This window comes from Sus scrofa, chromosome 1 (genome assembly GCF_000003025.6).
Source record: "Sus scrofa isolate TJ Tabasco breed Duroc chromosome 1, Sscrofa11.1, whole genome shotgun sequence".
NCBI lineage: Eukaryota > Metazoa > Chordata > Mammalia > Artiodactyla > Suidae > Sus > Sus scrofa.
In genome coordinates, this window is record NC_010443.5 from 57,238,622 (window position 1) to 57,264,714 (window position 26,093).

Sequence of the window (26,093 nt, forward strand, 5' to 3'; positions counted from 1 at the left end):
ACTGTTCTATTTTTATCTAAACCCACTAAAAAAGAAAAAAGAAAAAGGAAATGTTTGCTCTTTCTGCATTTTCACAGTCAGACCCAGAATCCACAGCAGTGGCACAAATGGGTGCATGGACCCTGCTTCTTATGTTGGAGAGGCTTAGCCCAGCGAGCATATCCCCAGGGCAAGAGCCTAGACAGTGGGGTGGGGAAGATCACGCCTGTCCTCTGGCTCTGTTTCATATCAGATGGGTAGCTGTGTGCAAGCGTCTCCCTGAGCCATCTGTAAAACTAGTGAGGGAAACCCCACTGCCTGGGGAATTGTGAGACTGGATGAGTCCTTTTGTGCAGAGCTCCTGGCCCAGCATGGCCCCCGTGGGAATGCCCCCACTTGCAGCCCTGCTCAGAGAAGCACTTACCATGTCGACCTCTGAGATGCTGTCCAAGCTTCCACCTGCACGTCCACACCAACAGGAATGGCCGGGCCTGGGGACGGGGCATGGCAAGAACATTTATTGTTTTCACTTGAACTTTGACTATGAATGACACAACCATAGGGAACATTTTCCCTGGAACCTCTGTGTCTTGTCACGTGTGAAGGTTTGGTGTCCTCCATGCCAGGCTGAAGTAAAAACAGAGACAAAAGGCTGGCTCCCTGGATGATTCCAGTTAAGGTAAAAAAAAAAAAAAAAAAAAAAGTTTTGGTCTGAATCATCCAGATGCTTCTGAAACCATGAGATTAGTTCATCTTTGGTTACACACGCTCATCTAAAGGTAAGATAATGAAGATTTAGGTCAAAGTCAGGTCCCGTCAAAGGCATTACTCTATAACTTGAGTATACATACATTTTTGTTTTACATTTACTTCCTGATTTTGCACCCTCTTTCATCTTGGAAGCCAGTGCCTATGGCCTTGAGAAAGGCATTGTTTGGTAACTCGGTACCCAGAACCAAAGTCGAATTCAGAATATTAGCTAAGCCCACAGATGTGTATCTTTGTTACCTAATGGAGTAGCTTCCACAGGGGATGTGATCCACTGGGGTGAATATGAAAATATTAGATTTGGGGGGGGGGACATTTCTAGGCCATAAAAACTCAAATATTCACAAAGAGAGAGAAAAAGAGTTCCCGTTGTGGCTCCACAGCAATGAACCTGACTAGTATCCATGAGGACGCAGGTTTGATCCCTGGCCTTGCTCAGTGGGTTAAGGATCCAGCGTTGCCGTGAGCTGTGGTGTAGATCGAAGAGGTGGCTCGGATCCCACGTTGCTGTGGCAGTGGTGTAGGCCGGCAGCTGCAGCTCCGATTTGACCCCTGGCCTGGGAACTTCCATATGCTGCGGGTGAGGCCCTAAAAAGAAAAGAGAGAAAAAAAGTACACGAAGGGAAGGAGACTGCTGGCCCTCTCCTCCCTGCTTCCAGGCATGCAGGGCAGGCATGGAACACTCTTGGATCAGCACCAAGTGAAAAGGTAGGTTTGGCTCCAACAGCAGCCAATTGTGGATGCAGTAGGGCTGCCCTTTCAGAACCTACTTATTCTTTGGGCAAAGTGCCTGTAAGAAATAAAAGGCATGAGAATGATTTTTGAAATATTTCTCTCCCCCCCATCCCGCCCCGCCCCAGGGGAAATAAAAACATAAGGATTAAAACACCGCTTGACTCTAAGAACGCTGAAATATGGCAGCTTGCAGGCTAAACTTCCAAGGGCTTTGGCATCCCTCAGCACTAAATCACTATTTTCTCAAACTATTTTCATTTAATTAAACCCAGCAGACCACACTCCGCCCTCAGAGATGGACCCAGAGTTCTGTCTGCCAGCTTCTGGTTGAGAACAAATTTAGTCTGAGATTGCTATTTCAGAGCATTGGCAGGAGGCAGCTCTGGGCTGCAGCTGCCCCGTCTTCCCCTCGCCTTCCCCACAGCCAGCTGCTGGCCTCCCTGGTGCTGAGCGGTCCTTTTCGGGAACAGTGGCAGCTCGGCTGGCCTGGTCTGGTCACCAACCCACAGGCACATGTTCAGCAGAGCCCAGGGCAGGCCAACCAGGGCAAGAGCTCAGGCAGCGTGAGCTCAGGGCTTTGTCCACCAAGCACAACCCAGACAGACCTGATCAGCCAGCAGCAACGCTGGGTGGTCCCTTGGCTTGGTTTCTGCCCACAGACAGACAGATGGACCTGTAGAAAGAAGACGAGCCCCAAGAGTGCATGCCTCATACCTCCAAAGCCAGGCCTCATGCTGAAATCGTGGTCGTCTATCCTCAGGAGCTGTTCTGATTTCGTCAGGGGCGATTTGGTGATATCCGGGCTTCGTTTAAGAATTGGGCTGCAGGGAGGGGGAGAAGGCAGGTTAATCACATATCCTAATTAAGCCAGATAAAACCCATTTGCCTTCAGACTTGGTCTTGACGGGTTTGATGGGATGGGTTATTTCTTCTTTTAAGCTGTTAAGAATCCTCTCTTCCGTCCTCCAGCTCTCTGGATAAATGAACCGACCCAGAAGGTCCAAGACAGAGATTTAGAAGCATGAACGAGGAGCTTTAAAAATACCAGCGTCCAGGCCCCACCTCCCAGGTGCTGGATTGGGTGGTCTGGGAATGGGGACTGCACATTGGTGTTTTAAAAAGTTTCCCAGATGATTTGAATGTGTAACCAAGGCTGCTGGTCCTGGGCCTACTTAATTAGTCTAAATTCCCCCCCAAATCTCTTCAGCCATTGTGGGCAGGTTTGAGCTGGAAGGGAGAGGCAGTGAGTGTGGGCTGAGCTTGGCTGCCTTGGATTTTGTTGACCCATTCGGAGGAGGAGCATGGACTTGCCCTTGGGTCAAATGCCAACCATCCTGGCTCTCTGGGAGGCAGCTTCTTGTGCTTCTGCTTCCGAGTTGCACCTAGGGCCACTGTAATTTATTTTCACTTTTTCTAAATAGGCAATATGTTTGCAGGGTTTGACAATTTTCAAAAAAAGGAAATGCAGTGAAAAGTTGTCCTTCTACCTCTGCCTCCATCCATCCCATCTCCCCATCCACTGGTACCTGTCTTACTGGTTTCTAGTCCATCCATTCAGAGTATCTCATAGATACATGTAAATGCAAATATGTATTCTTTGATCTCCTATTTTGTCCAGTTTCATTGAGATAAAATTAACAGGTAACATGGTATTAGTTTTAGGTGTACAACATAATGATTTGATACATGTGTATCTTGTGGTAAAATTATTACCACTATAAATGGAATTAACATCCATCACTCACATAGTCACACTTTTTTTTTTTTGTCTTTTTTAGGGCTGCACCCATAGCATATGGAAATCCCAGGCTAGTGAATTGGGTCAGAGATGCAGCTGCCAGGCATAGCCACAACCACAGCAATGCCAGATCCTTAACCCACTGAATGAGGCCAAGGATCAAGCCCAAGTCCTCATGGATACTAGTCAGGTTTGTTACTGCTGAGCTATGGCACAAACTCCATAGTCACAATGTTTTTCCCCTTGTGATGAGAAACTTTATTTATTTATTGTCTTTTTAGGGCCACACCAGCGGCATATGGAGGTTCCCAGGCTAGGGGTCTAATCCAAGCTACAGCTGCCAGCCTACACTTCAGCCATGATAGATCCAAGCCGTCTTTGCAACCTACACCACAGCTCACAGCAACGACAGATACTTAACCCACTGAGCGAGGCCAAGGATTGAACCCGCAACCTCATGGTTCCTAGTTGGATTCATTTCTGCTCTGCCATGATGGGAACTCTGAGAAACTTAAGAGCTATTTTCTTGGCTGCTTTCAAATATATAATACACCATCGTAAACTGTAGCTATTGCTGTACATACATGCAGTCACTGCTGTACAGTGCAATGTGCATGCTGTAAATTATATTCCCAGGACTTACTTATCTAACAACTAGAAGTCTGCACCTTTCCATCCGCTTCCCCTATTTCGCCTACCCCGCACCCCCCACCTGGCTTCTTCACCTGAAACAAGGTGAAGCGCTGTGACCTGACAAGGGGTGCCCAGCGCAAATGAGAACATGTGTGTGCGATGAGCTTTTCAAACTAAGGTGGAACACAAACGGAAGAAGCCATTGTCGCCTCTGAGCCAACAAGGACGTTTCCTTCTAAAGGAAGGAAGTCTCTCTCTCTCTCCTCTCTCTTCTCTCTCCTCTCTCTCTCTCTCTCTCTCTCTCTCTCTCCTCCCTCCCTCCCTCCCTCCCTCCCTCCTCCTCTCCTCTCTCTCTCTTCTCTCTCCTCTCTCTCTCTCTCTCTCTCTCTCTCTCTCTCTCTCTCTCTCCCCCTGGAACCGGGAGCCCCCTCCTGTCTCTTTCTTGGCTCCCCCTTCCTCTTGTCCCCTTTCCTCTACTTCCTGCTCCTTAGCGGGGGGGACTGGGGGAAGGGGAAAGTTAGCGGAGCGGGATGGGAGCGCTGGTGCTGAAAATCTGTCTCTGAGCTGTGGGAAGAGCCCTTGCAGATGCTGCGGATACTGCGCATGCGCCCACAGACGTTGTCTGCCTTACTGGAGGGCATCTCTGGGCACTCCTGTCTTGACACTTACTATGAAAATTAAAAATAAAGGCGTCCTAGAGAGTCTAGATACTCAAATCAACAAAGCATACTTCACCTTCCAGATTTGCTTCAAATCTAACTAGCATAAAACGTGAAAGAAAAAAAAAAAAAAAAACCCAACCATGAAGCAGCCATGCATTAATTCAGCTTTTTGAGGAATATTTTCTCAGTACCCACAGGAGCAGGGACTGGAAGATTAATTGCTCAGAAGGCCTGATTTTAAAAGATCTGACCTAAATGTTCTCCCCCACTGAAACTGATGTCACTCTTAACCTGAATCTACCATGAAGCTGTCAGTACGGAGAGGGACATGTTGCCCCGTGGAGTGTACTTGGGCATCCTTGCCCTGGAGCTCAGGGATTCAGCCAAATGGGTACTGGCAGGAGATGAGAGACAGGGGTTATTCCTCCTGCTTTCCCTGCTTTGATGCCAAGGACTAGCAATGTCTGTGTAGCTCTGGGATTACAGATAATCACAGTATTTTCAATTAAGCTCCCATAACACAATTTCCCCTTCATGCTTACAGGTGGTCATGGCTTCTAGCTGTTCGCAATGCCGGGCGGCATCAGCCTGGCTGGCTGCTTCCCTGAACCCTGCCCACAGCTCTGCAAACAGTCCCTTTATTCAGTTACTGGTTAAGCCCTTTTGAGTATAAGGCTGTTTTCTGCCAGGACGTGACTGATGCACATCAGGGCTGATGTGTAGGGATTATGTCAACGGGGGCAGAGTAGATCTGGGATCAAGGTGAGCTCTACAGGAGCAGGTTTCTGGAGTGGGGGAGGGCTAAGGCAGGAGGGAGGGCTGCCCTTTGGGCTACAGGCCATCATGACAAATGGTCAACAAGGGCAAGGCAAGGCTGCAGGCCACTGAGAGCACAGTCCTTTTCATCTTCAGCATCTTGTGCAGAGCTAGGCCCCCGCAGGTTCTCAGCACATGTTTGTGGACAAAGAAAGGAATCAGCCCCTTAAATGGGGGCCAGAAAAGAGAGGCAGGAAGGACCCAAAGAGAAGGTAGGAAGGAAAATCACATTTGGCCCTGATCTTAATTGTGGCTTGTGGCCAGCCTGAAATAGAACTGAGCACAGAAAAAGGTTTGTCAAATTCTGAGATGTCACTGCCTTTGCCATCATGAAGCTTAGATTCTAGCTCAAAAAAAAAAAAGACTGATAAATAGGATGCCTTTCTATTGTTGTTTGATATATATATATATATATATATATATATATATATTTTTTTTTTTTTTGTCTTTTTGCTATTTCTTTGGGCCGCTCCCGCGGCATATGGAGGTTCCCAAGCTAGGGGTCCAATCTGAGCTGTAGCCCCCGGCCTACGCCAGAGCCACAGCAACGCGGGATCCGAGCCACGTCTGTGACCTACACCACAGCTCATGGCAACACCGGATGGTCAACCCACTGAGCAAGGGCAGGGACCGAACCCGCAACCTCATGGTTCCTAGTCGGATTCGTTAACCACCGAGCCACGACGGGAACTCCCCACTGTAACTTGCTTTTAATTCAAGTTACAATACAGCATGAAATATTTTTCATGTCATCAGCATCTTTTTGCCAGCTGAGGTGTGATTTTTTTATGTGTGTGTCCTTTTATTTTAGGGCTGCACCCATGGCATATGGAGATTCCCAGGCTAGGGGTCGAATTGGAGCCACAGCCTCTGGCCTATACCACAGCCACAGCAATGCCAGATCTGTGTCTTGTCTGACACAGCAACACGAGATCCCAGCCTCATCTGCAACCTACACCACAGCTCATGGCAACACTGGATCCCTAACCCCCTGAGAGAGGCCAGGGATTGAACCCAAATCCTCATGGATGCTAGTTGGATTCATTAACCACTGAGCCATGATGGGAACTCCTGAGGTGTGATTATTAACTTTGAAATGAAGTGTGACACACAGCAAATACTAGGGATAACTAACACTGCTTGAGTACTTACTCTCTGCCAGTTACCACGCTAACTATATTACATGTATTAACTTGGGTTGGTCCTCATAACAGCCCCATGAAATAGGCCTTACCGTTGCCCCCATTTTATACACAAAGATACTAATACACAGAGGGTTCGAATAACTTGTAAAAGTGTTGGAGCCAAGACTTAAATCCAGAGGATCTGGCTCCAAGGCTTGGAGGCAAAGGTGGCCACAGTGTCTTCTTGAAAGCTCTGGCTCCCCTTGCGTGGAATTTGGGTTAGATATGGAAGGTCTGAGCTTATTTTTCCCCTCACACAGAAGCCAACATGGACCTTGCGCAAAACAGGTGCCCATCACTTATTAAATTTTTTTTTGAAGGGGGCGAGGTACCTGCGGCATACGGAAGTTCCCAGGCTAGGGGTTGAATGGGAGCTATAGCTGCTGGCCTATACCACAGCCACAGCAATACTAGATTTGAGTCACATCTGCAACCTACACCACAGCTCATGGCAATGCAAGATCCTTTACCCACTGGGCAAGGCCAGGGATTGAACTCGAATCCTCATGGATACTAATCAGATTCGTTAGTGCTGAGCCATGATGGGAACTCCAGGTGGGCATTTTTTAACATCTGTTTTATTCTGTCCTCTTGGAGAGAATGAAAACTTCTGACTTATGGTACTTCTTGATATTCTCTTATATTTTTTTAATTTTTTTGTCTTTTCAGAGCCACACCTGCAGCATATGGAGATTCCCAGGCTAGGGATCTAATCGGAGCTATAGCCACCGACCTACATCACAGCTCTCGGCAACAAGGGATCCTTAACCCACTGAGCAAGGCCAGGGATTGAACCCACAACCTCATGGTTCCTAGTCGGATTCGTTTCCGCTGCACCACAATGGGAAATCTGATATTCTCTTATTTAGTTCCTAGTCAGTTTGTATGTGAACAACGTTTTCTCAGGACATCTCTCAGAGGTTAGACAGAGCAGAGATGGGGGCCTGTGAAGAGCAAGGGGTCTGCCAGAAAGCTCATTCAGCTAATCACAGAGCCCCTGATAAGTTACACATCACTTTTCTGATTAATTCATCTCTGATAAAGAACTTAATTTTGACAAGGAAGCAACAACTAGTTAATGAACCATATGACCCAGCAATTCCACTCCTGAGTATATAGCCATAGCCAAAAAAAGCCCAGAAACACTAATTTGAAGTGACATGTACCTCAGTGTTCGTAGCAGCATTATTTACAATAGCTAAGATATGGAAGCAACATAAGTGTCCATCAACAGACAAAGACGATGTGGTCTATATATACAATGGAATAGTACTCAGCCATAAAAAGGGGGAATTTTGCCTTTTGCAACAACACGGATGGATTTGGAGGATATTATACAAAGTGAAATAAGTCAGAGAAAGACCAACACTGTATGCTATTACTTATATGTGGAATCTGAAAGGTAAAACAAACTAGTAACTCTAACAAAAAAGAAACAGATTCACAACTGTAGAGGACAAACTAGTGGTTACCAGTGGGGAGAGGAAAGTGGGGGAGGAGCAAAATAAGGGTAGGGGATTAAGAAGTACAAACTATTATGTATCAAATAAGCTACAAGGATATGTTGTACAATACAGGGACTATAACCAATATTTTATAATAACTATAAATGGGGTATAAATTTTAAAATTATGAATCTCTGTATGGTACACCTATAACATAATATTGTAGTCAACTATTCTTCAATAAAATAATTTTTCAAAAACTATAAAATTTGGTTGTGATGGTTATTGTACAACTATAAATATAATACAATTCATTGAGTAATAAAAAAAAGAGAAAGAACTAGCTAACGAAATGCTCTTGCTTTTATGGCCTGTGTTATAGCCAAAGAGAGAAATCCTGCATGTGGTCTAAATCACCTGGATGTCACCCTTGACTCCTCCCTGGTTCACACCCTCATCCAGGGCCTTGGAGAGCTCTGGCTCCATTGCTTGCATGTGTATCTGCTCATCAAGGTGCCCTTCTGGATAGGCCAGCAGGAGCCCTGCCCACCCCAGGCAGTCAGCCCACCCTGGTTGAACCTCCTCCTCACCCTCTCCCCAAGTCCTGGCCTTTCTGTTCCCACTCCCTCTGCACCACCCTCTCTCACACGGGAACCAACAGGCTTCCTCATCCTCTAGCCTCACCCCACTCCAATCCTACCATCATACCAACCCCATGGCATGGAGATCACAATCATGCCACTTCCCCTCTTAAAACCCTTCACCCTCAAAGTAAACTCCATGGAACTTGGGCGCATAAGGCCCACAATAAGCCTCTTGCCCACCTTCCCAGCCTCAGCTCCCATTCGGCCCCCTCCCTCCACCAGGCCTTTGCTCTTGCCATCCCAGGTGTCTTCCCCCTATTCTTGCATTCCCAGATCAATATCACCTCCTCCGGGAAGAATTCCTGGGCTTCCTTCCTTCCCTCTGAAAGTGGTGCTTCTCTTCTTCACAGGCCTTTATTAGAATGCATGGCAGGGGGCTTTCTGTGCTCCATGCTGGAGAGACTCTATCTTATATGTCTCTGTAGGCCCAGCTCCTAAGAGTGTGCAGAGCTCAGATTTTACAAAGATATGCATGAAATATGGAAAGAGAAGAGCAAACCCACAGATATATTCCAAAAAGTTGAATGGGGCCATGAGAAATGTCAGGAGGCCAAGGTCTAAATAAGCTGAGACTCAAGAAAGGTGCGAATAACAAGTAGAATTTTTTTTTTAATGTCTTTTTAGGGCCACACCCTCAGCATATGGAAGTTGAATCAGAGGCCAGGGGTTGAATCAGAGCTACAGCTGCCAGCCCACACCACAGCCACAGAAATGCAGGATCTGAGCTGCATCTGCAACCCACACCAAAGCTCATGGCAACGCCAGATCCTTAAGCCACTGAGTGAGGCCAGGGATCAAACCCAAGTCTTCATGGATACTAGTCAGGTTCATTACTGCTGAGCCACAACAGGAACTCTGCAGAATTCTTTAAAGTTGTATTCTGAGCCAGGAGAGTCAATAGAAGGAATTATGCTGCTTGGAGAAGATGAGGCAATGTTGACAAACAATTATAATAAGGTGATGATTCTGCTAGCAGAATCCAATTTTGTTTTGATATTCTCCATCAAAGCCGATGGTCTTCAAATTGGAAACAGAAGAGTGAAAAGAATTAGTTGCTGCCCAGTGAGGTCAAAATGACAGCCTGAGATATTCTTACTCAGTGTTTCCCAGGCTTGATCAAACATTGGGTTCACCTGAAGTGTTTAAAGGCTCCCAGGCCACGCACCAGACCAAGGGTGGGACCCAGTCATCAAGAGCTTTCAGACCTTCTCAGCCAACATAGAGAACCACTGTTCTAACTTTTTAAGAAAACTCAAGTTTACAGACACAGCTGAATGACAGCTCAAGAAATTGAAGGATTCTGCTATAAAAAAAAAAAATCTGGGAAATAGTAGAGAAGCCAGAAGATGGGGGATGAGAAGGAGGCATTCTCTTTTTTTTCTTCTTTTTAGGGCTGCATCTGCAGCATAAGGAAGTTCCCAGGCTAGGAGCTGAATCAGAGCTACAGCTGCCAGGCTATGCTGCAGCCACAGCAATGCGGGATCCGAGCTGTGCCTGTGACCTACACCACTGCTCATGGCAATACCGGATCCCTGACCCACTGAGCCAGGCCAGAGATTGAACCTGCATCCTCATGGATACTAGTTGGGTTCTTAGCCCCCTAAGCTACAATGGGAACTCTGGAAGGAGGCTTTCTTGATATTCACAAAGAAGAAAAAAGAGTATCATGGAAACTACTGAGGTTAAGCTCCAGGTTGATTCCTGGCCATGTTCTAGAACTTTGATTACAAAGACATTACTGGATCCCATCATGTCAATAGAGTGTGAGTTTAGTGTGAGTTCAGATAGAGAAAGACACCCTAAAGTGGTCTCCTGTCCCTGGGTGGGACCTCCATGTTGGCAGATGAAGGGATACAGTGTCACTGTCCTCAGAGCAGACAAGGCCTCCGGGGCTCCAGGTGGATGAGGGTCTGCAAAGGCTTTTTTTTTTTTTTTTTTTTTGCCTTTTCTAGGGCCGCTCCCACAGCATATGGAGGTTCCCAGGCTAGGGGTCTAATCAGAGCTGTAGCCGCCGGCCTACACCAGGGCCACAGCAACGTGGGATCCGAGCCGCGTCTGCAACCTACACCACAGCTCACGGCAATGCCGGATCCTTAACCCACTGAGCAAGGCCAGGGATTGAACCCGTAACTTCATGGTTCCTAGTCATATTCATTAACCACTGAGCCATGACGGGAACTTCTGCACAGGCATTTCTGATCTGTGCCATTCCTGGGATGGCATAAGTGAGGCTCAGGATCTTTATGGGTTTATGAGCTTTACATTAGTCAAAGCACTTTCACATACATAGGCCCACTCAGTCTTTACAGTAACTCTGAGATGGTAGACATAATCGACTCCACTCTACAGAAGGAACAGACTTGAGGATGTCCAGCAACTTGTCCAAGGTCATGCAGGGAGGATGCGGCAGTGCCAAGTCCCAAAGCCAGGCCCTCTTAGTGTTTGAGTCTGACTACCTGCTCTTGTCCCTCTGTCTTGGGTGCTTTGGTGATAGATTCTCTGGGTGGCCTGTTCATGTCCAAACCAAAACTTCAATGGAAATCACCGTGGACCTACACCCAGGGCTCCATCTTACCCTATGGGAACATGAATTCAGGGCTGTGACAGGAAGCAGGGTTAGGGGTTAGGAAGTGGGCACTGAGGGGGTGTTTTCTATAGATGGCCAGGGCACACTTCACTGAGAAGGTAACAACAAAGCAGAAGCTGAGAGAGATGAGAGAATGACCTGCTGATGCTGGAAAAGAGTGGTCCATGCAGAGGCACAGCAAGGACAAAGGCCATGAGGTGGGACTTGCTTAGTGTGGCCAAGCTGATTGAACAGCAGAAGGGAGATGGGACAGGAGCCCCGCCCAGACCAGCTGCACTCGCTGAGCTGAACACAGACTAGACCCTGGGTTTTCCACACCAAGTGATGCTGCTGTGATGTTTGCATACCCTGCTCTTCTGCACATGTTTTTGAGGCAATGACCTGGTGCAGCACAAGGACCCTGGAAGTCAGGGAGCAACATACTGCCGGAGCCCTGGCTTTTTTGACCAATGAGAGAACACGGCATGTTCCTTCTCTCTCCAAGTGCTATGAAATAAGGGGTTGGGCCACAGGGAAGCTTTGAGACCTTTCCAGTCTATTCCAGAAGCATCATCTCTAAGATGGTAGAAGGACTTTACAGATCTAGTCCTACTGGCAGGTGGCCATATGGAAAGGGTCAGTCCACTGACAGAGTCCCACAAATGTGGTTTTGGTTTCCACATAGACCCACCAGTTTGGAGTGTGCATGAATGAATGTGTGTGTGTATTTAACTTTTATTTATTTAATGTATTGTCATTGTAATGTTATTTACATTGCATTCTTTTTTTTTTTTTTTTCCTTAGGGCCGAACCTGTGGCATATGGAAGTTCCCAGGCTAGGGGTCCAATTGGAGCTACAGCCTATGCCACAGCCACAGCAACACAGGATCTGAGCCACGTCTGTAATCTACACCACAGATCACAGTAATGCCAGATCCTTAACCCACTGAGCAAGGCCAGGGATCGAACCCGCTTCTTCATGGATACTAGGTAACTGGATCCTCTCCTTAAATGTTGCTCTTCCCAAGGCTCTGTCCTCTGTTCTGATCTGATTTCATGCTATACACTGTCTTTGGGTCACCATATCCACCACCATCTAGAAGGACTCTCTTTATTTATTTATTTATTTTTACTCATTTATCTTTTTGTCTTTTGTCTTTTTAGGGCCACACCCACGGCATATGGAGGTTCCAGGCTAGGGGGTCTAATCAGAGCTACAGCTGCCGGCCACAGCAATGCAAGATCCAAGCCGCGTCTGCAACCTACACCACAGCTCATGGCAATGCCGGATCCTTAACCCACTGAGTGAGGCCAGGGATCAAACCTGCAACTTCATGGTTCCTAGTCAGATTCACTTCCACTGCGCCACGACAGGAACTCTGGTTTTTTTGTTTGTTTGACTCTCTTTAAATCTACATCTCCAGGCCCCAGTACTCTGCTGAGCTGCAGACTAGAGGTCTTCCTGTCAACTGGACAACCATCTCTTGGTATCATGTGGGCACATCTAGGTCATGTGCTCATACTGAACTCATCACCTTCCCCGCTCCCCCGAACCTACTTCTGCTCCTGCTTTCCTTCCCTGGCACCACCCTCTACCCAGTACTACAATCCAAATACCTGCTGGACTCTCACCCCGTCTAATTCTGACAGTGCTCTCTCCTTCAAGCTCTCATCCATCTTCCCCATCCCTGTCCATCCCACCAACATTATCCTAGTTCAGGCTCTCACCATCTCCCATCTAATCTACAGCAGAGATGCTAGCTTACTTTCTGTCTTCCTCTGAAGCCAAACTGTCATCCATTCTTCCCATCCTTCTGCCAAATTGTCACCAGTGCCATTTCTCCAAAATGGAAATCAGCTGAAACTGTTCAGATTCTCTTTACCATCAGAGTAAATTTGCATTCTCTAGGACGACAAAGCAAGTATGATAACAGTGCTTTGCTTCTGGTAGAATCAGTTTCCCCTCTTAGAGCCTGAGCCAGCATTTGCCCAGGGGCCTGTGGTATAGACAGTCTGTATCTTCATTCCTCCAGGGAGGAGAGTAAGACCATGAATATTGATTCATTCTAGAAACATTGCCCAATGCCCAGGTGTTCTGATCTTTACCCAGCATTGTTTTGTGAAGGTAGGTCTCCCGGGATGTGCCTCCCAAGGAGATCTTGGGAAAAAACATAAATTATAGGCCAGGGCAGAGACTAGAGCAAGGCAAGAGAGACAGAAAATTCACTCTCGGGTCAGGCAAGGGTCTCCTTAAATTTTACATCCCAGGCACCTCACTGGCCTCACCTCCGTTTGTGTATATATTTACCTTGCTTCCCGTTATTAGTATGAATCATGAAAAGAGCCTGGATACAAATTACCAGCAGTTAATGGATTTAGAGTCTGGCTGAAAGTGAGTGAGCCCTTTAAAAATTTAGGCTACATAAAAATAAAAACCTGGCTGAGTTCACCAATCTAGAAAGCAATTCTGCCAGTTGTAATGGGGCTTTAAATGTTCCTGGGTCATTTGACCCAGGAGGCTTCCAGGAGTCTCTCCTAATTAAATAATCATGTATGCAGACAACTATCCTTATATACAAAGATAGTCATAGAGAATATTTACAATAACAAACAGAAAGCAACTAAATGCCCATAAATAGAGGAAGATGCTTAAATGGTGGTAATTACACATTATTACACATTGCAGTGCAACCATTCGAATGATAATTCTATAGACTTCAAATAAGTAAATATGCAGACAAAATCATATGAAATGCAATAAGGTTATAAAACTATATGCATAGAATAATCCCAGGCTGGTTAATATTCAATATAAGCTTGGGGGGGGGGAAAGACTGGAGGAAATACACAAAAATGTTACCGAGATTATTTCTAGGTTTGAGAATTATGAGTGACTTTTGTGTGATGAAAAAAAATTTATTCCTATGGCTTTTAAAATTATGGTCATAAAAGTTTTTCATAGTAAAAATGAAAATTCTTTTAAGCAATTTTTAAAAGAACATTTTTGGAGTTCCCATCATGGCTCAGTGGTAACAAACCCAACTAGTATCCATGAGGACACCTTGCTTAGTGGGTTAAGGATCCAGTGTTGCCGTGAGCTGTAGTGTAGGTCACAGACACGGCTCGGATCTGATGTTGCTGTGGCTGTGGTGTAGGCCACCAGCTACGCTCCAATTAGACCCCAGCCTGGGAATTTCCATGTGCTGTGGGTGTGGTCCTTCAAAAAAAAGAAAGCAAGAAAATAAAAGAAAGAAAGAAAATATTTCACTCTCCTTTCAATCTTTGGACATCTCTTTATCATTAGTATTTACTACTAGGCTGCCCCTCTAACTTTGGCTGGGAAGAAAGGCTGAGAAGTTTTTGGTGACAACCAATAGGATTTGTTGCTGTTGTCTTTAATCCTTGCAAGCACATTTGGTTCGAATCATTGCTATGGCTGTACTGCTCTACAAATTCCACAGTTTACCCAGCAACTTCTGACTCTTGACAGTAACAGGACACATGGCTTGTGCATAGCTATCTCTTTCTGTGCCATGGTTCACCACAACCACTGGAGAGTTCAGCTCCCAGCTTTGTGATGTTGCTAAAACAGCTTGAAACAAGGGCTGTGAGTCGCAGCCCACTGTTCCTGGAGCCAATGTGAGTGGAACTCTCTCAAACCCAGAGTGGGGATAGACTCTCAGCCCTCCCACTAGCCCCAGACTCCAGAAAGCTGGATTTCCTTTCACGTTAATTGATATTTAGGACCTCTCTTCGTATTTCATCCAGAGATAAAGAAAATCATTTTGGACCTCAGACTGATAAAGAACCAAGAATCAAGAATACTCTTGCTGCCTCCATCTCTTCATCAGTAAAAAGAGAGAGAGCTGGATAGATGGGTTCCAAAGGTCCTATTTTATTGAGGCATGTCAGGCAAGCAAGTGTGCGGGCGTGCATTCCCATTACCAGCGCTGTCACAGAGCCACCTAGGAGGCTGAGGCTGCAGGGATGGTCTGGCTCTGTCTAAGCATGGGCTGGGACAGCCAGGAAGGCAGGTACTGCACTGGCAACCAGCAGCAATGGGTCCACAGGCAGGTCCATCCCTGCACGCTCCCCGTTTACCAATGGGAAAGATTTAAGCATGTTCCTAGCCATACAGCTTGAAGAAAATTGTTTTGTTCACTTTCAGATGATTTTAAAAGGGACCCACAAATCTAGCAGAAATAATTAGAACTCACAGAATCATACTCACTAACTAGAGGGCCGATTGGTTATTTGAGAATTCCTAAATTTGTTTCCACCTAGGATGCAAACATCCAATAATTGCCCTTTTTAAAAAATGTGCATTTACTCTTTTTCCCCAATCTATCTTTCACCTAGGACAATTCATAAGAGATTTAAGAATAGGCAATGACAGCACTGTATCAAACCTAGCACTGTATCTAGCATCATTTAAAAAGAAAACATAACCCTACCCTCCTCATAGGAAGGGGGGGAAGCAGGAGAACAAAGGGAAAAGGAGGGGAAAGGCATCCACAGGAAACACCATATACTGGAAACGATTCTAGAACAAAACCAGAAGCTTGATTTATGCACCCTCATCCCTCAAATCCTCTGTCCCAAAAAGTCACTCACCTGCCTTTCTTTGACATTTCCGGCACCTCTCTTTTTTGCCAGTGCACTCTGCTTTCAGTAGCCAAAACCCATCCCCACCACAAAAGGAAAACGCCAGCTTTCATATTCTGGACAGCCAACATGGGTATCCAAATCCAAACCGTCCTCTCTAGAAACAGCAAAAAAAGGAAAAGGATGTTCTTTTTCTCTCTTAGGACATTATTGGTCTGTTCATTATTAGAAAGATGTTTGCTCATGCCAAAAAAAAAAAAAAAAAAAAAAATCAACCCACAGTCTGTAATCTGGAGAGCAGGAGAAAGCAATTTCCACTAAACCTATAAATCCTCCTACGTCAGATGTCAGGGATTTTCTGAACTGAGGTTGAAGTCCTGTGTCTCTGTCGGACAATTATTTTGGTTGGTCTAAATGAGTCCATCGTCGGATGTGGTGATTGCATGAGTAAAGGTCTGTCTTTTCTGGTCTAACGAATAGAAGGACGTAAAAACGAACCAAAGCAGTTTCCAAAAGGAGAAATGCCTGAGGTGCTGCACTGCTTCTTATGCCACGAAAATGAGCTCCTCCTTGGATCTATTTTTAGCTTCTAGCCATTATTATTTGCTTTAGCTGAGGGCTGGATTTGGACAGCTCTCTGCCCCCATTCCTTCCTGCGGTTGAATCTGTAGAAGTTGGAGCTCTGGACCTGGGCAGGTTGTTTGACTGAAGTTGGGAGGGCTGGGGGGGGGGGGCGGAAAGGAGTCTTCTTTTGGTCTTTGTTTGCATGGTTTGAATGAAAAACTCCTGTCATTTGTACGCTTCATATTGTGGACCTCATCAGACTTCCATGTTTGGAAAATATCAGTAATATATTAACAACAGCAATTAAGTCTGCATTGTCTATTGTTAAAAACAAGACCGCTGGCCCCAAACACAGCTGCTTATGCTAAGCTCCACTTCACCAAAACAAGATAACTTCATTAGCTTCAGCTCTCCCAGAAAAGGAATCTTATACCATCAATCGGGTGTCACTTGATGAGCACTGGTTCTGCAATCAGCCTGGCAGACCTCTGATATTCCCTAAACCAACCTGGATTTTACCTAGTGTTCCTGCACCCTTCTGCCCTATAACAGTCTTTTATTTCGTACAGCTCCTTGGAGCTCCTTTCTTTTTGCTAGCTTGTATGCAACCTGATTCATAGATTGTTGAATAAAGTCAATAAGATCTTCAAAATTTACTTGAATTTTGTCTTTTAACACTGTAGATAGTTCTTGTTTCCCTTTGATGCTTGCTCAAAGACTCTGCTGTAATATACAGGCCAGAATTTGTGTCTTCAACAAAGAAGGAAATCTCAGAGCCTGGTGGAAGTGGGCAGCAGTGTATATACTCCAAACTAATGGCTCTTCAAAACTTGGCTGAAAGGACTGTATAACTTTCAGGGCATTTTGGTGGATGGAGTCAGGATTTCTAGGACTCTTTTTGGCTGAAAAGCAGTCAGCTTCATCAAACTGCTAAGCCAAGATTCAACAGAACCAGAATTAATTACATAGAATGCAACCAACTGATGTAGGAAATTTTACTCAAGTTATGCGGACTATTATTGATCTGTTCCAATGTTCTATTTTCTGGATACGTAAAGAAGCCCTTTCTCTTTCTTCTTATGCTATCTGTAATTCACAATAATTTTGTAAGTTCTGCTGTTGCAAACCAAAATCAAACATTCAAAAATGATATATGGTGTACAGTGGGAAAATAAAATTAAAAAAAAAAAAAAAATGATATATGGGAGCTCCCGTTGGGCTCACCAGGTTAAGAACCTGACACCGTGTCGGTGAGGATGTGGATTTGATTCCCTGCCCTTGCTTAGTGAGTTAAGCACCTGGCGTTGCCACAAGCTGTGGCGTAGGTCACAGATGCAGTTCAGTTCTGGCATTGCTGTTGCTGTGGCATAGGCCGGCAGCTGCAGCTCCAATTTGATGGATATCCCAGGAACTTCCATATGCCTCAGTTGTGGCCCTAGAAGGGAGGCTGAGGTGGGAAAGATATATGAATCTCACTGACACAATTCCTCTCCTCCAAATTCAGAAAATCTTACCCAATATCCTTACTTCATGGCAATGGAGTGGCATAAGTTTATTAAGATTATGTCTTCCCTTTCACCAGGATATAATTGAAAGACTCAATCACACAATCACAGCTTTGCTTGAGTGGTATAGTTGAGAATGATGCTCAGTTAATTAAGTGTGACAAGGTCCTTTTTTTTTTTTTTTTTTTTTTTGTCTTTTTATGGCTGCATGCTCAGTATATGGAAGTTCCAGGGCTAGGGGTCTAATCAGAGCTGCAGCTGCCAGCCTAGGCCATAGCGACAACAATGCCAGATCTGAGCGACATCTGTGACCTATACCACAGCTCAGGGCAACACCAGATCCTCGACCCACTGATCGAGGCTAGAGATTGAACCTGCATTCTCATGGATACTAGTCGGATTTGTTACTGCTGAGCCCCAACAGGAAATCCATGACAAGCCATTTTAAAGAACAAGATTGGCTGTACTTAGAAAGCTAAAGGCCACAAATTCCTCCTGGGAAAACTGGCCTGGGACCAGTTTATATGGTTCAGCCAAACAGGTAAAGAAAGGTCATTTCCAGGCAGGCCCTTGTGATATTTTTTGAAATCTCAGGAAAAGAGAAATTCACATAAGCGTATAGATACTGCAGGTAAAATTGGGTGGAGTTTCTTGGGCTTGGTTTCCTGGAGTTGGGAGAGTACAGGGGAAGAAGAACTTTTCCTTTACCTTTCTAGGTTCTTCTGGCTGGTTTAAGAATTAAATTGAACATGAGACAGATTAACAGGAAAAAAAAATGAAACAAAATTTAATAACATATTCATGGGAGAGACCCAGGAAAACTGAGTAGTTCACTAAAATGGCCAAAATAGCTCCCCTTAAATATTACCTTCAGCTGAAGACAAAAGAAGATGCTGGGGGTAGTGGTTTGAAACTGCAAAGGGGAGGAAGGCCATTGACAAGGAGATGGAAAAGCAAATGTGTTTGCTAAACCCTTGTTTGCCGGCCATGCAGAGACAATGGGACACAGGAGAGGAATTTTAACAAACAGATTTTGCTAGGTTCCTCCCTACTTACACACTTAGTTTGTATGGTAGTTACCATGGTGACAGCATTGTCCTCTATCTACATTCTTTTAGGCATTTAGGTGGAAGTTCAAGAGTTCACGCTGAGTCCTCCAGGCCTTGATGATTTTCAGCTCAGAATAATCTACATGCCAAAGTGAGACATTTGGGGGTGGCAAATTTTACTCCCCGATAATAGCAGATAAAATTGCTTTTAAAAGTCAATCTAGGGAGGATAATGTGAGAAAAAGAAAAGTTTTACTATACAGCAGAAACTGACAGAACACTGTAAAATAACAATAATGGAAAAAATAAAAATCATAAAATTAAAAAAAAGTTCATCTGGGGTTCCCTTGTGGCACAGTGGTTTAAGGATCCAGCGTTGTCACTGCTGTGGCATGGGTTGGATCCCTGGCCCAGTAACTTCTGCATGTCATGGATGTGGCCAAAAATAAAGCCCAGTCTAAGCTTCCTGAGAATTTCCAGACTGAAGTTAATTTGCAATCCTGCAATGCTCTTATGACTAGATTTTGCAAAGCAAGCTGAAGGAGGTCTCTCTGGTGAGTGAGCACTCTTGATGCACCACCTAGCTCAGTAACCACCAGACCTAAGGCAACCAGCCTTTTTGATAAGCAAGAATAACCTTTCTTTGAAATCATGTATGATCACAAGGGAAGTGAGACTATCAGGAAAAAAATGTCAGATTTTGAAATGGGCAAAAAAGATTACTGGGTGTCCTTTCAATAGAAGGCTAAGCCTTGTCCAGTGGACACTCCAGGGATTTTCTAATCCTCTAGGGATATAGTTTTGATTGTCTTTGACTAGGCTATTTTACAATTCTGTGAAAGGCAGATGTTAACATGTACAAAACTGATGGTAATATATATCTTTCCTGTCCATGGCTAGGTGAATTATTCTTTTTGTCCACAAGAAATATAAACCTCTATAAATCAAACCCTCATTTGAACCAGTTGTAACATCTTGCTGGTCCCTTCACTAATTAATGAGTTAAAGTCTTTGACACATTCATTTTACAATTTTATGTGGTGTGTGATGAGATCCTCTAATATAATAAGCCTAAAGTACTTTTTTTTTTTTTTTTTTTTTTTGGTATTTTTAGGGCTAAACCTGTGGCATATGGAAGTTTCCAGGCTAGGGGTCAAATCAGAGCTGCAGCTGCTGGCCTACACCACCAATGCGACTAAAAACGCAAAAAAAACAACCAAAAAAAAGCCAAAAACAAAAATGTTTTTGGCAATTTTTTTTTTTTTTTGAACCAAACCTTCCTTTCCTTTTACTCAGTATTCCAATCTCTTACATTTTCTTCCTCAATCACAAAGCCACCAGGGTAGTAACTTCTGTGGAGAAAGGACGAGGCAGCAGTCAGGGCTCACTTACTTTCTCATTGCTTCTTCCAGGCTCTTCTACGGTTCCCTGGCCTCCAGCCTTCAGAGCCAGCCAACACTCCATGCCCAAGGCACTCACTGACTGAGAAGATCAACTTCAGACACCTCCCAATGACCCCCAGCTCACAGCAACTGTTTTCAAGTTGCTCCCTCTAGAACACTCTTTAGCTACATGCCACCAATTACCCCCTGGCTCGGAGTTCAGTGCCTAAATGTGGTCCCCCAGCATTGCACTGGACCCTGCCAGGTGGGAAATTAGGCATAAAGGAAAGAACAAAAGAAAGGAATCTGTTGAAATGACCAGAAGAATTCCTGATACAACTCACGGCATTGCCTAGGCTACAGATTAAGCTGCGCTCTAATCAAGACAATAACAATAACAACAACTAAAAAAAACCCCAAAATCAAAACAAAACAAAAACAAAAACAAAACAAAACAAAGCAAGACATTCAAAGATCAACAAACAGGAGAGAACACTGTTTCTTCCTCTTGTAACTGTTCAGAGGCTGATGGTGCCCTTTCTTAGTGTGCATCGTCTTAGATGCATGGTTACATTTGGGTTGCCACTGTGACAGTGGCCAAGGCCACTGGGAGAAGCAAAGAGAAGACATGAAAGGCAAGCAGTTTCCTTTTAAGCAAGTGACACAAGAGCTGTACTCATCACTTGTATACTTGTATTCACGTTCCATTGGCGAGAACTTGGCCATGTGGCCACAGCTAGCTGTGAGGAGTCAGAGAAATGCAGTCTCTGGATGAGTCACCAAGTGTCTAACTAAAATGACATCCCTATGGGGAAAAAGGAGAATAAATTTGAGGGAACAACAAGCAGTCTGCCAAACTCTCCAACTTTTCTTTCCATCTTAGGCATCAGGTAGCAGTGACTTGAATCCCAACTTCTATTCCTCTAAACCCCTTTTACCAGGGTTTCCTGAGCCCCTTTCCAGGAAAGGCCCATTTTATATGTAGAGTGAAACATTCCATATTAGTCAGAGCATCCAGACTAGAGAGAGAAGGGACAAAATGTCAGCTAGGAAGTTCCCGTTGTGGCTCAGCGGTAACAAACCTGACTAGTATCCATGAGGATTCGGGTTCGATCACTGGCCTCGCTCAGTGAGTTAAGGATCCAGCGTTGCTACGAGCTATGGTGTAGGTTGCAGACAAGACTCAGATCCCACGGTGCTGTGGCTGGGGTGTAGGCCAGGAGCTGCAACTCCGATTCCACACCTAGCCCAGGAACTTCATATGCCACTTTTGCGGCCCTTAAAAAAAAAAAAAAAAAAAAGTTACCTAGACCATTAATATGAGGCATATCAAGAAGGCTGTGGTATTAATGGTGAGTATCCACAGTAACCACCCCCATTCTATGTTGCTATTTTAATTCAGGTCAGAGTCCCTGATCCCTAGGTCTTTTAAAGCCCATTTGTAATGTGCTCTCTGTCATTCCCCTGTTGCCCCTTCCTTGTTGAACTACCAATTGCACTAAAAGCACTTGGATTATTTAATCCAAGTTATTTAATATGGCAATGACAATAGGCTATCTGGAGACTGCCCACCATATACACTGAAATTTTCATGATTGGGAGGAAATCCAAATTAACAAGAAGCTTCAGGTTACCTGGAAGTAACTTTTTTACAGGGTAAGTCTTGTGATCTGAATATACCCAGCCAAGTGTTCCATAACTGCTCCAAAGATAAATAGATGACCAAACTATGGTCATGTGATAGCAGAACTTAATTTTATCGATGCATATCTTTCTATCACAAGCTTGGTGCCTGACGCTTGGTAGAAATCAATAAACATTTTCTGGAGTTCCTGCTGTGGCACAATAGGACTGGTGGTATCTCTGGAATCCTGAGACACAGGTTCAATGCCCAAAGGGGTTAAGGATCTGGCTTCAGCTCAGATCTGATTCCTGGCCTGGGAACTTCAAATGCCATGGGGTAGCCAAAAAAGAAAAAAAAAAAAAATCTGCATGGCTATCTATGTCTAGGTTCTTTCTTCCCTTTTCTGCATAGGGATGTCCAACTATTCTAGCACCTCTTGTTGAAAAGACTGTCCTTTCTCCATTGAATTGCTTTTGCTTCCTTGTCAAAGATCAGATGACTGTATTTATGTGGATCTATTTCTGGGCTCTCTAATACTACACTGTTTTGATTACTGTCACTTTTTTTTGATTACTGACACTTTTTAGTAATAATCTTTTAAGACATGTTGGCTATTCTGGGTTGGGTTTTTGTTTGTTTTGTTTGTTTTTGTTTTGCCTTTCCATATAAACCTTAGAAGCAATTTATTGATATCCATAAAATAACTTGCAAGGATTTTGATAAGGATTGCGTTATATCTGTAGATCAATCTGGCATCTTAACAATATTGAGTCTTCCTATCCATCAACATTAGACAGGCTCTCCACTTATTATGTCTTCTTGATTTATTTCACTATATAAATAAATGAATTAATAAATACCCCCACAAAGACTTCATATTTGGAATTACTTCTGGACTATCAGGAACCTGAATCATACAGTACAGTTTTCTCATTTTCAATATTTTCTCCTTATGAATGACTAAGGAGGCAAACTAACATTTTTCTGAGCACCTATATCCAATAGGTAACTTGAATGTGTTCTCTCATCCAACTGCACTGCCACCACCCTCGTCCAGGCAGCATCAAGTCTTCACCGGACCACTGTAATAACTTTTTTTATTAGGGCCGTGCCCGCTGCATATAGAGGTTCCCAGTCTAGGAGTCGAATCAGAGCTACAGCCGCCGAACTACACCACAGCCATAGCAGCTCGGGATCTAAGCCACATCTGTAACCTACACCAGCGCTCATGACCATGCTGGATCCTTAACCCACTGAGCGAAGCCAGGGATCGAATCCGAAACCTTAGGTTACTAATCGGATTTGTTTCCACTGCGCCACAACAGGAACTCCCTGTAATAACTTTTTAACCAACCCTCTGAGTTCATGCTTGCCCACCTGCCACTTACCAGTTTATTGTCTCTCAGCCTCTGGAAAGGTATTTTGTAAACATTATTCACATCTGCAATCAGTTGACTTTAAGGAGTCACCCTTAATAATGTGAGTGGACCGCATCCAGTCAGCAGAAAAGGCCTTAAGTGTAAAAACCAAGGTTTCTCAGAATAAGAAGAATTCTGTCTGAAGACTCCAGATCAATTCCTGCCTCTGAGCACCAGCCTATTGTTCTGCCCGACAGATTTTGGACTTGACACAATTATATAAGTCAATTCCTTAAAATAAATAAAGAGATAGACTGATGATGGATGATAAATAGATAGATGGATGATAGATAGATCTATATCCTACTGGTTCTATTTCTGGAGAACCCTGGATGGTAGGCCTAAGTACCTCAAACTTACCCTGGGGGCCTACCTGGAATGCTGCTTCCTACTTTGCAAGGCTTGTTCCGCTTCTCTCTTTTTTTTTTTTTTGGTCTTTTTTTAGGGCTGCCCCTGGGGCATATGGAGGTTCCCAGGCTAGAGGTCAAATCACAGCCATAGCTGCCAGTCCAAGCCACAGCCACAGTATCATAGGATCTTGACCTACACCACCACTCACACCAATGCCGGAATCTTAATTCACTGAGAAAGGTCAGGGATCAAACCCATGTCCTCATGGATATTAGTCAGGTTAGTAAACTGCTGAGCCATGACAGGAACTCCTCCTCTCATTCTATGTTTCAATTGAGCATTGCCTTTTCAAAGAAGCCCTATTTGACCATCCTATCTAAACAGATTCCATATTTTTTCTATTTACTTTAAAAAAGTTGTAACTACTTGTTTATTGTTAATATATATCCCCAAGATTTTTAAACATTAGTGAGGCATATCCGTTTTCCTCATCACTTAGAACATTAGTTGGCTCACAGTAGGTTCTCAATAAATATTTAGTAAATGGATAAATGAACCTATTACATGACCAATGTTTTTATTTCCTACAGAAGATATGTATAAATATACTTACTTTTTTCCTAAGTTTATGTTGAAATATTCTAAAATATCGTAAGCAATTTCAGATGCTTTTGTATGAACAGATTTGGGGAAATCTTTAACAATGTGTGAAACAAAAATCACTAGTATTGATTTAATTTTCAAACACAATACCATAATTGTCCCAATTTTCTCACCTTGAAAATTCATCCAAATACAAACCATCCTCTTTAATTCATATCCTCCATAAAAACCTCTCCTGATCACAGTAGCTCACTCTAAGCCCCTTTCTCTGTGTACTGATAGCACTTATTCTGTACCTCTTAACTTTAGCATTTAATTATCCACTGCCTGAAATGGATGGCCACTTGTTTCCCATTTACTGTATGTCTTCTTTCTCTGAGGACAATACAAATGTCATTACTGTATCTTATTCCATCTTTTAATCAGATTAGCACCTAGCACAAGACTGAATACTGTTGGCTGAAAAATACATTCCTTTTTTTTTTTTTCTTTTTTTTTTTGCTATTTCTTGGGCCGCTCCCATGGCATATGGAGATTCCCAGGCTAGGGGTCTAATCGGAGCTGTAGTCCCAGTCTACGCCTGAACCACAGCAACTCGGGATCCGAGCCTCATCTGCAACCTACACCACAGCTCACGGCAACACCGGATCGTTAACCCACTGAGCAAGGGCAGGGATTGAACCCACAACCTCATGGTTCCTAGTTAATTCGTTAACCACTGCGCCACAACGGGAACTCCTGAAAAACTACATTCCTTTTGGATTCTTCATTTCTCATAATTATGGTCAAATAAATATTTCATGAACACTTAGACCATTTATCCTGTGATTCTCTGAACAATCCCTCAAACACTTGGCCAGAATCCGTGGGATGCTGGGCACCTTGGGATGCTGGGCACCTTGGTCTCCTTCCTGTGAGGCAACCACTACTTCCTGCTTTGGCAAGCTCTTTCTACCAGGAGCCACCAGGGGCTTTTAACATGTGGTTTTCAGTTTAAATTAATTAGAAGCTATGAATATAAACTAGCAATGAAGAATCAGTAAGAAGAAACATATATAGAATCCCCCACCCTTGAAAAAGAGAACAAAGGAAGGCAGCACTAATGATTTCTTTCTTTTTTTTTTTTTTTTTTTTTTTTTGCCATTTCTTGGGCCTCTCCTGCGGCATATGGAGGTTCCCAGGCTAGGGGTCTAATCGGAGCTGTAGACGTCGGCCTACGCCACAGCCACAGCAACACGGGATCCAAGCTGCGTCTGTAACCTACACCACAGCTCATGGCAACACCAGATCCTTAACCCACAGAGCAAGGCCAGGGATCGAACCCACAACCTCATGGTTCCTAGTCAATTTGTTAACCACTGAGCCACGAAGCACTAACTCCCAGCACTAATGATTTCTATTTTGTAAAACTACCATAGTTTGCCATTTTACTTATTTTTTATTTTATTTTATGGTTGCACCTGCAGCATATGGAAGTTCCTGGGACAGGAATTGAATCTGAGCCATAGCTGAGGCCACAACAAATATTTAATCTACTGCACCTGTCCAGGAATTGAACCCGCACACCTCTGTATCCACCTGAGTTGCTAAGTGGGATTCTTAACCCTCTGTGCCACAGCAGGAACTCCCATAGTTTACTATTTTAGACAACTTGAATTTTTCCCTCTACCTAGCTAGAACTAGAAATGGGAGGAGCACTTATGATGTACATGGTATCTTCAGCCCATCCATGGACCTCTTGGATGACCTTGGATGTGTTTTGGCTAGTTGTACGACAAAATCTCACTTGGAGATAACTTCTCTGAGCTACAGATCCATCTTG

The 26,093-nt window shown here is 44.2% G+C and overlaps 1 protein-coding gene across 1 annotated transcript in view; it reads right to left on the reverse strand.

Annotated features, from left to right (window-relative positions):
- Positions 1–26,093, reverse strand: part of GABRR1 (gamma-aminobutyric acid type A receptor rho1 subunit) — a 63,892-nt gene that overhangs the window by 16,595 nt on the left and 21,204 nt on the right. The window contains 4 exon segments of the mRNA XM_013992686.2: positions 404–432; positions 435–470; positions 2,197–2,303; positions 15,785–15,932. Coding sequence (XP_013848140.2) covers positions 404–432; positions 435–470; positions 2,197–2,303; positions 15,785–15,906 — 294 coding nt within the window. The 5' untranslated portion in view covers positions 15,907–15,932.